This window comes from Pteropus medius, unplaced genomic scaffold, assembly GCF_902729225.1.
Source record: "Pteropus medius unplaced genomic scaffold, Ma_sr-lr_union100, whole genome shotgun sequence".
Lineage (NCBI taxonomy): Eukaryota > Metazoa > Chordata > Mammalia > Chiroptera > Pteropodidae > Pteropus > Pteropus medius.
Window position 1 is genome coordinate 465,143 of NW_024345919.1, and position 15,587 is coordinate 480,729.

General features: G+C 41.3%; 1 protein-coding gene across 11 annotated transcripts in view; it reads left to right on the forward strand.

The window, feature by feature from the left end:
• GRAMD1B (GRAM domain containing 1B) overlaps positions 1-15,587 on the forward strand; it is a 220,056-nt gene that overhangs the window by 139,202 nt on the left and 65,267 nt on the right. Inside the window, exon 3 of one of the 11 annotated variants that reach the window (XM_039874835.1) lies at positions 13,751-13,867. The exons of the other annotated variants lie outside the window; for them this stretch is intronic. Within the exon in view, the coding sequence (XP_039730769.1) occupies positions 13,812-13,867 (56 nt within the window). The 5' untranslated portion in view covers positions 13,751-13,811. The remainder of the gene's footprint in view (positions 1-13,750; positions 13,868-15,587) is intronic. 11 annotated transcript variants of the gene reach the window in all.

The following is a 15,587-nucleotide window of genomic DNA, read 5'->3' on the forward strand; positions in this document are numbered from 1 at the left end:
TGGTTCGTCTATTGCAATAGCATCCTGACTGATGTCTTCTTCTTCTTCTTTTTTTAAACAGCTTTATTGAGATATAATTCATATACCATACACTGAACTCATTTAAAGCGGACAATTCAATGGTTTTTGTATAGTCTCAGATATGTGCAGCCATCACCAGAGTCAGCTTTAGAACATTCTCATCACCTCAGAAAGAAACTCTGTACCTTTTAGCTAGCACCCCTCCTCCTCCACTCCAGCTTTCCTAGCCCAACTACTAATCTACTTTCTGTTTCTGTATATTTCCCTATTCTGGACTTTCATGAATTGAATTATGTATATATATATGTGTGTATATATATATATATATACACACACACATATATATATATATATATACACAGAATTTCGTGACTGGCTTCTTTCACTTAGAATAAGGTTTTCAAGTTTCGCCCGAGTCATGGCATGTATCAGTACTTCATTCCTTTTTTATGAACGAATAATTTAATCACTTCTTATAACTCACAAGTCTATTTTTCATTCAGCTGTCCTATAGGACAGATTTCCAAATCATCTTCAAAACTGAATTTGGCTCCTCATTGCCTACAAAATACAGTTGACACCTTGGCATGGCACTGAAGGCCTCCAGTCTGGCTCCATCCTGACTTTCTATCCTTATTGTCTACTCCATCCTTCCACAAACCTGACTGTCCCAACCATCCCGACACACCTGTCCTCTTTTGATATGTCACATACCTTTTCATATTACTACAATCTTGGATTTCGCTGTTCCTTTGCTTATGCTTCTCCTTTCTCTGCTTGTAGATATCCTATCCTTCAGAATTTAGCTTTTCTATCACCTCCTTAAAGAAGTCGTCATCTCAGATTTATCTTATGCCCAAATAGGAATTAATTAGTTTTTTTTTCATCTTTTGAGCACTATGCTTGGAGTCCCATATTCAATTTCATTTGTTTTGGAGTGGATGTCATTCTGTCTCTTATAACATATATTAAATCTTTTCTGAGAGTAGAGAGTTATTCGAATTTTTTTCTATTATACTTTCTACAGGCTTTATACATAGTTGGTGCTCAAAAAATATTTGGTGGATAATTGATTATCCTCTTTAATTTATATAATCCTTTTTGCTTTTCAAAGTTCTTTTACATATTCTCTTTTGAAAATCAGAATTAAAGAACTTTTAAAAGAAAAAAATATAAGTTTTGACTTGTTTGATTTTTTTTTTTTTGGCAACATATTGTCTGGGCATTGTAGAAAAATTAGAAAATATAAAGTCAGAAGAAAAAGAAATTAGTCATAATAGCACTCCTCAGAAATAATCAGTACTGACATTATGATTTATATCCTTTGAGCTATTTTTTCTATGTATATTATACATAAAAAGATATAGATAGATGACATTTATGACTCATTTCATATATTGTTCTGAAATTCTTTAATAATACCTGATCTCTATAATAATAACTTGATTTATGTAATTACTTTTAAGGGTAGCATTGCAAATATATAAGTATTCGTTCTCACATTTGACATTTAGGTTATTTCTAATTCTTCAAGATTAAAAATAATGTCATGCTAACATTCTTTGGGTAAAAACTTAGAAGCCAGATTTCTAGGTCAACGGCTTTTAATACATAGTTTCAAGTTACCCTCTGGGAGGGTTGCTCAGATTTACACACCCACCAGCAAGTTATGAGAGTTTGTTTCTTCCCCTAGTCCTTGCCTGCCTTGGTATTACCATTCTTTTTAGTCTTTGCCAATCTGCTATTGAACAAGTATCTCATAGTTGTATTAATTTGCATTTCTTTGATCATTGGTGACATCCTTTTAATTTCCTCAGTACTCATTTATACTTACGTGAGTTGCCTTTTTTGTTTTTTGCCCCCTTTCCTGTTGAGCTGTTTGTCTTTTTCATTGCTCAGGATTCTTTAATACAAGAATATTAACCTTTAGTCATACATGTTATAAGTATTTTCTCTGGAAATTTTTTCTTTTAACTTCAGGCTGATTTTTGGCACATAGAAGTTTGTTCGTTTGTTTGTTTGAATGAGATCAAGTCAAGTGACTTTTTCTTTATGGTTTCTGTTTGGTATTATTCATAGAAAGTTCTTCCCAACCTTAGGAGTATGAATATTCACCTCTGTTTTCTTTGAGTGCTTCTGTGATTTTGTTTTTTTAATTTAATACATTGATTCATTTTGATATAAAATTGTACCTACTTTTATAAAACCTGGATGAGTGAAATTTTCATCATTGGACTTGATGGGATTATGATAATTCACGTCCATTTTCCTAGCACAGGGCATCAGCCCAGGCAGATGAGTACTTATTTTCCAGAGTATGATAGTCTGCCACTTCCCATCGGTCACCCACATGTTTCATAATCCCTTTTGAAATCACCTCTGTTATTGTGAACAAGTTACATATTAATATTATCTACTTCAACAGGCTGGTTTGAGGATTAAATGAATTTGCAAATGAGAATATGACAGTCTGCAAGACACTGCTTCACACTTGAACATTCCACATATTTTTTGTGAGTGAATAAGTGAACGAATGAATGAATGAATGAATGGCGGTGTGAACAGTGATAGCAGGGCACTGGGATTATTGTCAGATATCAGGAAGATGGCAGCAGCTCTTCCACTGAAGCAGGGTCTTCACCAAGCAACAGTGTAGGGAAAGCAGTTGCCAGTGACAGTGTGCCATGAGGAATGTGGAAGAAGGAAGAGTCATGATGTGGGTTTTGACAAGGTTACAGTCTAAGGGTTAAAACAGAGACCGTGGGCTCTCACACACCATGCAGAAGGTGCATAGCAAGTGTGAGCCATACTGGAGAATTCCAAGGAATGCTGGAGTTTGAAATTTGGGGTAATTTATCAGGGAAGTGTTCCTGGGGAAGACACATGAGAGCAGAGCTTTGAAGGAAGGCTGAGACTTTATAAGGTGGATTTGTGAAATGAGATCATTTTATGCAGAGAGAATGATATAAGCAAATAGCAGTATTTTGTTGAAATTTGAAATTGTGATTTTTTTTTCCTTCCCTTTCCATCTCCTTTGCTTTTGATCTGTTTCCTTATTCTTAGTTTTTCTTATCCTTCCTGCTTTTAGTGCCATTGAGAAATTGTCATAATAAAGGTTGTTAGTACAGTTGAGAGAGTTATTTCTGAAGTGCTCTCAGGTAGAAAAACACCAGGGAGCTGGAAGTAAATACAACTGAGCAATTTCATGAGAGGACTCCAGTCATAGCAGCCTCTCTCCGACTCTACTCAAAATGGATAAAGTTTGCATTTTCAAAGATTTATCTAGCACATAGCAGGCGCTCCTCTATTTCAATGAATCAATCAGTGAGTGCAAATATGCATGAGTTTCAACCTGAGATGCCTGTTTGTTCAGGAAGCTGATGAAGAACAGCCTGCTATTTCCGGGGAAGCTGGATGGGAGATGGACATGTTTACTATGAGGGGTGCTGAAGGGGAGGACCCTTTGCCAGGTGGCCAGTCAGTACATCTCTAAGTTTGCTAAGGCAGGAGACCCTGCCCCCTGGGAGCTCTGAATCCCAAGGAATAGAAGAATTGCAGACGAACAAGAAAAATAAGGCTTTGAAGTGCAGAGAGTGTCCCAGCAAACTCTGGTTATTAGATGCTGAAGAAACCAACATAAAGGAGTCATTGCAGTTGACTGACATTAGCCAAAAACTCTTTTCTTGGAAGTCAGATAATTGGATAAAATACTCATAGTCCCAAGGTAGAAAAGCAAGAAATAGGCTTCTGCCTCCATAACTTTTATCCATCTCTCATAAGGATTCACCAAGTCCTCTGTTAATGGCATCCTTTATTTCAGGGGTCAGCAAGCCTCAACATGCCTGTTTTTGTAAATAAAGTTTTATTGGGACAGCCACATTCTTTCATTTACATGTTGTCTATGACTAACTCTACAGCAACAGTGTTCAGTTGTTATGACAGACTGTATGATCTACAAAGCCTAAAATACATACTATCTGGCCCTTTACAGAAAATGTTGGCTGACCTATGCCATATATCCATATATTACGTATAGATAACTAATTTTGAGTTGTTTTTCCATGAGAATCATGACTTGTACCAACTCATCCAGTTTTCTAAATGAGTGGCCTTTTTCATCACAGCACATATTTGCAAGATGCTTTACTAGAACCGGTGGTATGGTCTTGGATTTGGGCTCTTTGAGGACATATCCTGAGCTGGCTATGAGACCCAGGTGGAGTGGCTAGGACCTGAGTAATGGACATTATTAGTTTCTAATACTTATTTGCTTCTCAATGTATGCCAATATTACAGAGAGACTGCGGGCCAGGGAAGTAAGAAAAGGTGCCCCAGGTTACATAAAAAAGCAGGATTTGAACCCATTCTGCCAGAGAAAACCCTTGTGCTAACCACTGCCCTGTATTTCCTGCCATCCCCCCCACCCACCCCCCACTTACTCTTCCTCTGTCCTCTGCACCCTACTCTTCATCTCTTCGTGATTTCTGGATCAAGCATTCACCAGCCTCCCTTTTCTGGATGAAATATGTTTCCCCGGAGCATCTATTCCTTGTACAGTTTTCTTTTTGATCTCCTACCCCTCCTCTTGCAGTCATCATTCTGACTTTGCTCCCCCATCCCAAGCCCGCTTCCTTGGAGCTAATTTCCTGGGAGGAGGGTTTTAAAAAGCAAATGAAATCTGGGGTTCCCTCCACATTAGCAGTTCCTGCTCAATCACTGAATCTTGCCTGGAGTGGCAGCTGTCATGCAGGTGCTCTGTTTTCTTGAAAAGATAGCAGGTATCCAGAGAAGCAACTGGAAGGGGAACATGGCCCAAGGCCCCAGGGCACTAAAGTGGCAAAAAGGCAGCCACTGGGCAGGCTGAGCTGGCGTTTCTGACCTTTGTGGAGAGAGAGCGTCCTTAAAGGGACAGCGAGCTCTTTTCTTTCCTGCTGGCTGACTGCCAGTTCAGATGCCAGGGATTTGAAGAGACCATTGTTCTGGCAATGGGAGGCAGGGGCCCAGACTGCCCATTTTTTTTCCTTTCCCATTACCAACTGTGTGTGCCCCTCTGATGTGCAGCTCGTCAAGTGTAGAGGGACGGTGAGCTCTCTTCAGTCGCCCACCACCCTTGTCGCCTCCTCCTCCACAGTCTGAAGGCAGCCTTGTCACCAAGGCTAAAGAACAGAGTAGCTCTCACACAGCCACCAGCTCCCCCTCCCCCAGGGTGGCTGCTCTACTAGAGAATGAACGTCTCTGCAGGCTGGGTGAGGTGCCCCAGTCAGTTGTTTACTTGTCCCAGGTGAGTGGGGTGAGGAGACATGACTGGTTTTCTACAAGTGCCTTTTGTGAACTACCTGCACTAGGATCATCTGAAGAGCTTGTTAAAACTATAGATTCTTGGTTCCAATTCCAAAACTTCCGGGGCCCAGGAATCTGAATATGAATAAGCACACCATAATTTGAAAACAGCTGACTTAATTAAAGATCCTCAACCTGGGTGGTCATCAGAATCATGTGGGAACATCCCGAATCAGAGTATCTGCGTGGGGCCCATGAATTTGAGCAAGGCAGCTTCTTTTTAGTGGTTAATAGCAGGTACCCTGGAGCTAGCCCACTGTGTTTGAATACTGGCCTTACCAGCTGCCAACTCTACGATCTTGGGTAAGTATCTCAGCCACTCTGTGCCTCAGTTTTCTCAGCTATAAAGTAGGGATCATTTAGTACCTACTATATAGGGTGGTTATGAGGATTAAAGGAATTACATTTATAAAGTTCTTACAACAATTATCACATCAGTAGTACTATATAAGTGTTTGTGAAATCTTTTTTTTTTCTTTTGTAAGTTGATCATCCAGGTTGGAGATGACAATTTGAATAGTCTTTTAGTGACAGGATCCCCTGGTGAGGCTGGCCTTGGAGAGGGAAGCCTATTATGCTTTGGGAAATGACTGGCAATTCTCAGGCGTGTCTGTGTGACTTGCTGGGAGAAGGCAGCCCTACCATTTGCCCTCCTTGTCTCTTGGCCTATAGAGTGAGGAGAAAAATCCCTGCCTGGTTTCCACCTCTAGGTAAGGAGATGCTGATGAGTACTGGAATGCTGTCACAGGAAGGCCAGAGCCACATCTATAAGGCTGGCCGACCTCTTCAGAGGGACTTGAAGGAAGAGTAAACAAGCTACAGGCCAGAAATAGCTAGACATAAATACAAGGTCTCATAATTACTATCCACACCCAACTCAGTCCCCTGAGTTAAACTGAACGCTCTGCACAGCCTTTCTGACCTCAAGGAAGGAGAACGGACAGAAGTGTCTGTGGGGACCCAGGGGTGTGTGTAACCAAGGGTACGTGGGTGGCATTACCCTCACGAACACTGTTGAGCCAAAATGGGCACTATGGTTAACATGCTTCGAAGTTTTTATTATAACTTTTTGGTTCTGCTCAGCCGTTACTTGTCTGAAAATGATCCTGTCGGACTGAGCTTTTTCATGTTTAGTATCCAGCTCAAGGCTTCGTGTGCACTCTGATCTCTTTGCATTCATTACTCAGGAGTCACATTTATCCAGGTTCTTATGAACATGGCATGAGGTTGGAAGAGGTTGAGAGAGCCATCCAGCCTGGGAGGGTTGAGCTGTTCTGTTTCTACCTGCCCCCCAGGGTGTTCTGGGAAATAATCATGGCTGGACAAAGGACCATTGGTAGAATAGTGAATTCTAATGCCATACACCCAGGCAGTGGTATTTAATAGATCCTAATACAAGGGTTTTTGGTAAGTCAAATGCTAGATTATTTAGAAGAAAACAAGCCAGTCTTCCAGGGCACATCTCATGGATGTTTTCCATCTTCATTGTAAATGTCAGCATACAGGGAACCCAGCAGTGGGCAGAGTTTTCCTAGCATCCACTCACTCCCACATGAGCATATTTTACAAGATTTCCAGGAAGCTTCACAGCAGCATTTCTGTTCTTGGTGGAGGCTTTGATACCTTTGCTGGCTCTGAGATCCATAGTGATGGGCAAGGGCAGCACCTCAGTACATTGAGAGACAAATTTTGTCAACCTCCCTTAGGGAAAGATTTGGCTTCCTCCTCCATTTCTTAAGAATATTGATTCATTATTTTGGAGGCTAATCAAAAAGGTCATAAGTCTCCACCCCCCCTTCTCTTCCAGGAAGGTGCAGAGGAGATCACTGCTTTGGATGGGAAATTGGGCTGAGTAAGATCCAAAGGCCTTTCTGCTTTGGAGATTTGTAGAGTCTGTGAATGTATTTCTGTTTCCTATCAGTAGAGGAAAGATCTTAACCTCTCAATCCAGGGAAGAAGGATCTATAGCAGTGGCCCCCAACCTTTTTTGGCACTAGGGAATAGTGCTCCTATGAGAATCTTATGCCTGATGATCCGAGGTGAAGCTGAGGTGGTGATGCTAGTGCTCGGGAGCAGCTGCAAATACAAATGAAGCTTCCCTTGCTAGCCCACCATTCACCTCCTGCTCTGTAGCCCGGTTCCTGACAGGCCACGAACTGGTACCGGCGCACTGCCCAGGGGTTAGGGACCGCTTATCTACAGAATAGAAGCAAATGGAACTCCCTAGTGGTGTTCAGTACAAAAAATCAGAAGGCCTGGTGCTCTGTCCTACACTGGAGCCTCACTGGGTATCATCTACTTTGGGCACTGCTCAGCCACAGATGATGATGTCTCTGAATTGGGTGGTTTCATGCGGTCGTCTGGACCCACATGGACATGGGGATATGAAACTAGCCTCTTGACTAGGAGCTCGCTCTCTATGAGCTATCCTCTTACAGTGTTTGGCAACCTGAACTCTTAGAATATCCCCTATTATTTCAAATCCAGTTATGCTATCTGATAACTTCTCTTTGGAGAAACAAAAAATTAAGCTCTTCCCTCCTTTGTCTTTTATCTCTTCCTCTGTTCAAATATTTGGCTTCCTCCTCCATTTCTTAAGGTAGCTCTTGATTGGTCTAAGCATCCCTAGTAACTTTATAGTTTTCACAGGGTAGGGTTTTGAGACCCACACTGTGTTGTTTATCTTACCTGACCAGTAGACCTCATAAAGTGTAATAGATTTCTAGATATACTCCTAATTAGTATTATTTGCAGTGGGTTTATTACCTCCTCCACTCACTTCTGTTGATGACACCCAAATATATCTTGTTTTTCTCACAGCCATATAGTTTTGATCCATGCTGAGCTCTGTGGTCTTTGCCCACTGGTAACTAGACTTTTACTCTCTTTTGAGAGTTGTAGAAGAAAGGTACTTGACAAAGGCCAAGGGCTTATTCTGCAGTACCCTTACATAGTCGGGCTCCAACATCTGGAGTGTGTGGCTGGATGATCAACTGTGTGTGGACTGTGGGAAAGGAACTGGTTTTGATACTGCCAGGATTTTATAGCATATGTTTGTGGTAAGTCAGTGTCCCCCGCTTGCCACTTGTCTACTTGTCTTCTTAGTCACATCGCTTCTTTTCCTACCTGTTCCCTTCTAGCACCATTAGGTTTTGACTGGAAGACTCAGGCAATGACAGAGTTTTTTAATGAGGATTGATTTAGAGTTTAGAAAGATGGAGTGCCTCCCAGCTGCCCAGCACAGCCACCCTGATGGCTTTTTAGCTCTTCTTCTCTGGTGAGACAGATATTGCAGAGGTAAGAAGAGGGGAGGCAGATAATTCGAGGCAATGATATGGTCAGAAGAGAGAAAGTAGAAAGAGAACAGGACTCATGACCTGGGTCATAGGCCCTGCCTGCTGTGGTCAGCATTGCTGCTTTTTTCTGCCTCACTTTCTGTGGTCCTAGAGCTCATCTTTTTTTGCTTCTTATTAGCATGTGGAGATGTATGAGGTGAGGAATGATCTTGGATGTTTAGAGCAGAAAATAACTGGAAGGTGGGGGTCATCTAGACCAACCCCTATGTATAAAAGATAGGGGAACTGAGGCCCAGAGCAAGGGTGGGTTATGTCCAGGGTCACAGACCAGTGTCATCTCGGTGCCTGTACATCACAAAGGCAATGCTGTCTTTCTTATAAAGTGAGTTTTGGATTGTGGCTTGTTGGCGACTCTCCCATTAGGCTGAATTGTCCTCATCAAGAGTGAAGTATATATTGTGTCCCTAACTAGGAGGAGGTTTGTCTTGGGAATGATAGTGTAAGAAGCCCAGGTGCTGCCCTCAGGGCGGGTGACTGAGCAGGGTAACCGCCACAGCTGCATGTGTCTGGAGAAAATGGATACTGAGAAAAGATGTCCATATGTACAAATAATCTATATCGTAGGTAAGCCCAAACAGGGTCTTGCTACCTCTTGAAGCAGCCGAGGCACATCTACAGAGAGCCAGGAGGTGGACAGCACTTCCAGGAATCCATATTTGCCCTCATATGGAAAGAGAGATGTGGAAGTTCTCTCATTACCTGTATAAGAGCCCTCCCAGTTACCCTCTGGGGAATTCAAGTTGAATTAAAGAGGAGCTGGGTCAGGGTGCTTGAAAAATGAACTCTGACATTGCTTTTCACCTGGATTTTCTGTCCTGATTGGCCCCATTGACCAACCAAACCCTTGAAACACGGGGGCATGTGGAGTGAGGCCAGGAAGTAACAACAGCTTCTCTGGCACACACCAAGGGTTCCCAACTGGAGCAGGATCATTGCTTTGACTAGAATTCCTCCGTAACTCATCCTGACCCCCCTGCCTCCCCCATGCCAACACAGAGCTCTTTACCAATTCCTGACTAGCTCCCAGTGCAGGGATCTAACAATGACGTTTTCATGATGCAAGTCCTGTTAGCTGCTGGGTTCTCTCTAAGTTAAGGGAAGAGTGGGCGTGGGGTGGAGGGAAGTAGAGGGGGTAGTCATGTGGCACAAGCATCAGGCCGGTGGCCAGAGGGACTCAAGATTTGTTCTCAAGTACAGCATGTCAACATCTTAACTGGGGCACCAGCAAGCAGGCTTCCCTCCGTAAAACCTTAATCCAGGATTAAGGAGAGGTCAGTTACCTCTGCAAAGAGGTGATTTGGAGAGGGGCTTAGTTTCTCCTAATATCCGGAGGTGGACAGAGGTGGAAGCAATAGCATGGTTGTCTGCCTGTCCCAGGGGACCAGGACTCTCCAGAAATCCCAGGGCGGTACTAATTCCTGGCCTTTTTCCTAAACTTCAGCAGCATGTCCTGTCACCTACTTTTTTGCACACGTTGTTTTATGGTAATTAGCATATGTCTTAGGTTGGAAAGAGACCATGGAAAAGACTTGGAGACAGATTTGCCTGCAGGAGGTTTATTGGGAAGTGCTATTGGGAACGAGCCTGTATGTAAGTGAGAGAATCAAGATTGGGCAGAGGGAGAAATTAAACTTTGACGCACTTGCAAGAGGCTTTGGCCAATCCCATAAAAAGCTCCAGTTCTGGAATGGCCCTGCAGAGTTATTCCAAACTAAGGCAAAGGGACAGTTTTTGTATCCTCTCATGGAGTAGCCATTAGGTGAGGTCTACCCTCTGGGACGGGGCATACTGTTAAGTGAGGGTAGTTCCCAAAGAGGAACTCAGTTGTGACCCATCAGCAGCTCGTACTCCAGGCAGCTGGGGAAATGAGTGCCTTGTTCTGGAAGGGAGCCACTCGCCAAGGTAACCTAGGATGTTGCACTTGGACTTACGTCTTTTCTTATAGGGCAACTATTATCTCCCTTTGGCAGAGGAAGTTACGTGTGGAAGGTCAGAGGGTAGCTAGTGACAGACCATATTCAAAACCTGGTGACTCTTAGGATGGTGGAAAGAACATTAGACTAAGTGGTTTGTGTTATTATTTAATCCTCTTCTAGGTTAACCCATGTTAACCCTGGGATTGTGGGCAAGTTAAATTAATTTGCATAATTAAAGAATTAGATTAGACCTGTGCCCTTGTTTTAAAGGTCTCCAGCCCCACTTGTAGTTACCCTCCTGGTAGTTTCTTGGTTCAGAGACTTCTAGCTTGGGCAATTATGATTGCCTAGAAAGAGGACAACTTGCCCCTTTCCCTTAAGTGTGGTTCTGAGCCCTGCCCTTGGGGCACCAGTTCCATCAGTGCATTTCAGAATATTACCAAACTTATCTACATGAGGTTGTCTTCTCTTACAAAGAGAGCAAACCAAACAATAGAGCAAGCGTAATTGGGTTGAATTAAAACCACCAAATCAGAGAAAAGATAACATGAGAGGATTTGACCATTTGAACTTGTTATAGTCCAGGATGAGTAACATCTCAGGTATAGTGAATAAACTTGTAGATGTGCTTATAATTAATTTTTCTTGTATGAAATTGGAGTAATAAGATTAAGTGAGATATAACCTAATGTACCCTTTATAAAGTACCTAGAACAAGGCCTGGCATATAGTTCTCAATAAGCGTTAGCTTTATTACATGGGAAATCATTCTTTTAAAAGGGAGGAAAAATGACACTTTTTGATTAAGAAAACAATTTGACTTCTATAAAATACAGCTCATTTGACTACACTTGGCAGACATAAGTTTGATACTACATTATAGAGAACTAAGGTAAAATCGTATAGACCAGTGATTCCTAATCTTTTCTGTATATTGCGGTTGTCTGGGGATCTTTAAAAATACTGGTGCCTGCCTTTCACCCCCAGACATTCTGATTTCATTGGTACAGGGTATGATCTAGGCACTGGGGTATGTAAAAACTCCTAGGTGATTCTAAAGTGCAGCAAAGTTATAATTAATTCTGAACCATTGGCACAGACCATTCAGTGAATTTATAACTAATCCAGGCTAAAAATCTAGAATTGATGGTTGGGAATGTTTAGAAAAGAAGGCGATACCCAGGAGCTAGTTAATCTATTTGGACAGGGTTATAAATAAATTGGGAGGGAGTGTTGGCATATATGTAGAAGGAGCCCTAAATCCAGCAAGTTCTCGTCCCTGTGGGCTAGGTCTTTTTATCCTACTTGGCTGCATTTGGCTCTAGGGAAAGCTTTTATACCTGCTGAAGTTTGACCTAAAGGGTGGGCATAGGTTTGTGGCAGTGTCAGAGCAGTGTCAGAGCTGCCTGAATCCTCAGCTCCCTCTCCTTTCATACTTCTGGCTGTTTCTTGCTTCAGGTTTTAATTACATAGACATCACTGCTCCTCATGTGAGACATGCAATATTAATGAGAAGTCTTGGGTTACAGCTGGGTCAGAGGCAATCAATATACCTATTTGAACACCCTTGACCCAACTTCCATGGATTAAAGTCTGGGTTGGGGAACTGAGAGAGGACAGAGTGGAAATCTGTGGATGATCAGTTTTCTCACATTAGAAGTTCATAAAACGTGGATGTTATCCTGAACATTAATTTTGGGAAGAGTTATTTAATAGGCTCTCTTGAGTACCTGATAACCATGGTACACTGACTTTTTTACACTACAGGTTTTGACTTAAAAGATCTTGAATGGCCCCTTCTCGTTTTTTGAATTCTTTAGATATCTGGGGACTTCTCTAACAATTAGCTTTTATTTTTTCCTTCCAAATTTCATAAAGACTTGTGTTTATATGTCCCACTGCTGCCTTTGCCCCTCTCTCGCTCTTTGACTGCAGCCAGTTGATAGAGGCAATATTGCAGCATGGCTGAAAATGGACTGTGAAGTCAATGCCGGGAGACAAATCCTGGTTTCTCTGTCTACTGTGTGATCTGGAGAAGTTATTACTCTCTAAGATATCTCAATTTCTTCATCTATAAAGTAGAGTTGATGTGAGAATTAAATGAGGGAATACATATTAAATGTATAAAAAACTGTGGCTCACAGAATGTTTTAAATGCTTTAACCATTTCATTACTCCTGAGTAACTTGAGGGCAGATATGAGGTGTCACTCATCTGAGCTGCTTGTTGCTCCTCCCTACAGTAGTATATCAGTGAACATCCAGTCAGGAGATAGAAACCACCTCAACAATTTGAACAGGAAAAATATAATATTAAAAATAATTAACAAGTCATAGGATACAGAGGACTCTAACAAGTGCAGGGTTAACAGATGTGGGGAGCAGTCCTTACCTGTAGGATTGAGTAGAGCAACCAGTGAAGGAACAAACTTGTGAGGGGGCTCCCCATGTGAGGCTAAGATTCAGAGCTCGTTGGAGAGGGTGTGGTTGTGGCCCCATGGATGACACAGAAGGTGTTTGAGGTGCTGCAGACTGGGGCAGATAAACTGGGGTGTCAGTGAAATTTACTGGGAGGCTCGTGAAATGATCACGGGGTGTGGCTTAAATATTACCAGGCAGGGCAAAAAAGTGGATTTGGAGCTGAGAGCCAAAAGTGGTTAACTGGCCTAAGTAGGAACAATGGAAGTTACTTTGCAGGGTTGTTTGGAGGGTTAGATGCAATGTTATCATTGTAACCAGTTATGATTAAATGCAATAACCTCTGTCTGAAGTGGTTTTTATTTAGCAAATGTTTGTTTGTGGAAGTAACATGGTGTAGTGAAAACATGGATTTTAGAACTATCTCTGTGACCTTGGGTAAGGATAAGCTTCTATATGCAGTTTCCTCATCTGACGAAATAAAAGTTTTATAAGTAAATAAAATAGAATATGTGCCTAGCACAAGATCAGTTCACTTTTGTGTATCATTTCCCATAATTCAACAAACTCAGACTTGGTTAAAATGTTTGAAGTCCTGACTATGTAGAAAGTCTTGTTTTCATTGGGATAGAAGTAGGATTCAGAGATAAAATAAGACTTTTTCTTTATCATCTCTGTCTTCCCTTCTTGTCAATAACAGTTATTAATCACTTGAGGTGAACAAGATACTGTGTAGACTGGAACCTCCTGGACCTTCTGTAATGCGACTGAATTGGACTGAATTGAATGGGACTGTTTGGTTCAATTGGATTTGCAGGTATACCTTAACTTCTCTTTTTTCCGAGATTTCTCCAGGGTACGCTTTAGAAAGTGCTTTTGATACTGCACAGGACTCTCAAAAGCCTCTTTTCCTTTTAGAAATAGAAACTAATGTCAGTTTTTCTTATCTCTAACGGAAAAATTTAATTCAGAAAAATACCTACTTTTATTTTAATTTCATAAATTCATTTATAGAAAAGCAGGTTGGGAATTTAGGCACCAAATAGCTTAGCTGTTGAAATGTGGAGATTGAGTCCGGGGGCATAAGCTCCATCTGTGGAAGTCCAGTTAGCTTTGTTGTGATCACAGCATGTGCTCTTGGACTCAGCTTATTACCTCTTCAGAGTTTGTGCTGTGACTTTCAAGGAAGACAAGGATAGCAGTGCAAATCTATAAACACTGTTAGGGAAAAGGCCCCTGCCTTCCTAATAACACGTCAGTCATACCTTCTTTTCATATACACGCTATAATGGTTAAGAATAGGACTCAGGTAATAAGACAGTCTGGGTTTCAGAGACATGCTCTCCTGTTTATTAATCATATACTATAGGAAGGTTATTAAACGGTCTACCTCTTAGTTTCCTTATCATAAAAATCTTTCTTAATGTTGCTGGTAGGATTAAATGAGATCATCTTCCACATTAGAGACTTAGCAAATTACAGGGCACATAGAAAGTACTCTACTTTTATCAGGTTTTATGTCGCTCTTGAAAGAAAGGTTTATGTTTTCTAACAGAGTAGACATAGTCCAGATTCTCTAAGTGCCTTACTGTAAAACGTTTTATTATTATTATTATTATTATTATTATTATTATTATTATTTATAAGGTCCAATTTAGGAGGAGAAGGCAAAGAATATTTTGGCGACTGAGGAACTAATATATGCTATGCCTCTTTAGGAACTGAGATTTTTCTTGGATCCCGACTCAGTTGAAGGCTTGTGAATACCTGTCGCACCACTAGAAGATATCTTTCATTTTGTTTTTTTAAAAAATAGCTATTTGACCAATAATAGTTTTTATTTATTGGACAGATACTGTGTCAGTTACAGTAAAAGCGTGTTATGTGTTTTTACCTGATTCAGTTCTCACACAATTCAGTAAAATTATGTTACTTTTGTGACTACTTTAAAGATTAAGAAGTATGAAGCTTAATGAAGCCAAGTTTTCAAAAGTCACAAAATTAGTAAATGAGAGAACCAGCATTTGAGGTCAGGTTTGTGTGATCTCTGAGCCTGCCCTCTTAACTCATTGCTATCAGTTTAGACTATGAAGATACTAACACTGTAGGGCTATGTAGAGCTGTTTTGGAAGAAAGATGAATCTGTCATTTTATAGTATCATAAAGCTTGTATGATTTCTCCAAAGTCACAGTGAGTGAGGGTACTGGCTGGTTGACTCCACTCACCCCTTTATTAACTGTCTTAATGGAGGACAAGGCAGTCAGTACAGATATTTACTGAATACCTGTGCTGTACCCAATACTCCTACACATCTTAATGGTGGACAGGGCAATCGGTACAGATATTTGCTGAATACCTACGCTGTACCCAATACTCCTACATGTTGGAGGGGCATGAAAGAAATAGCCTACAATCTTCTTAGGGAGATAAAATCAACAAAGTGAACAACAGAATCTAAATTGTGTACTGTACTTTACAAGGACAGAGTTGGGGGAGGTAGCCAGCTTCTCTTGGGAGCTTTTCCATGCCCCCTTTT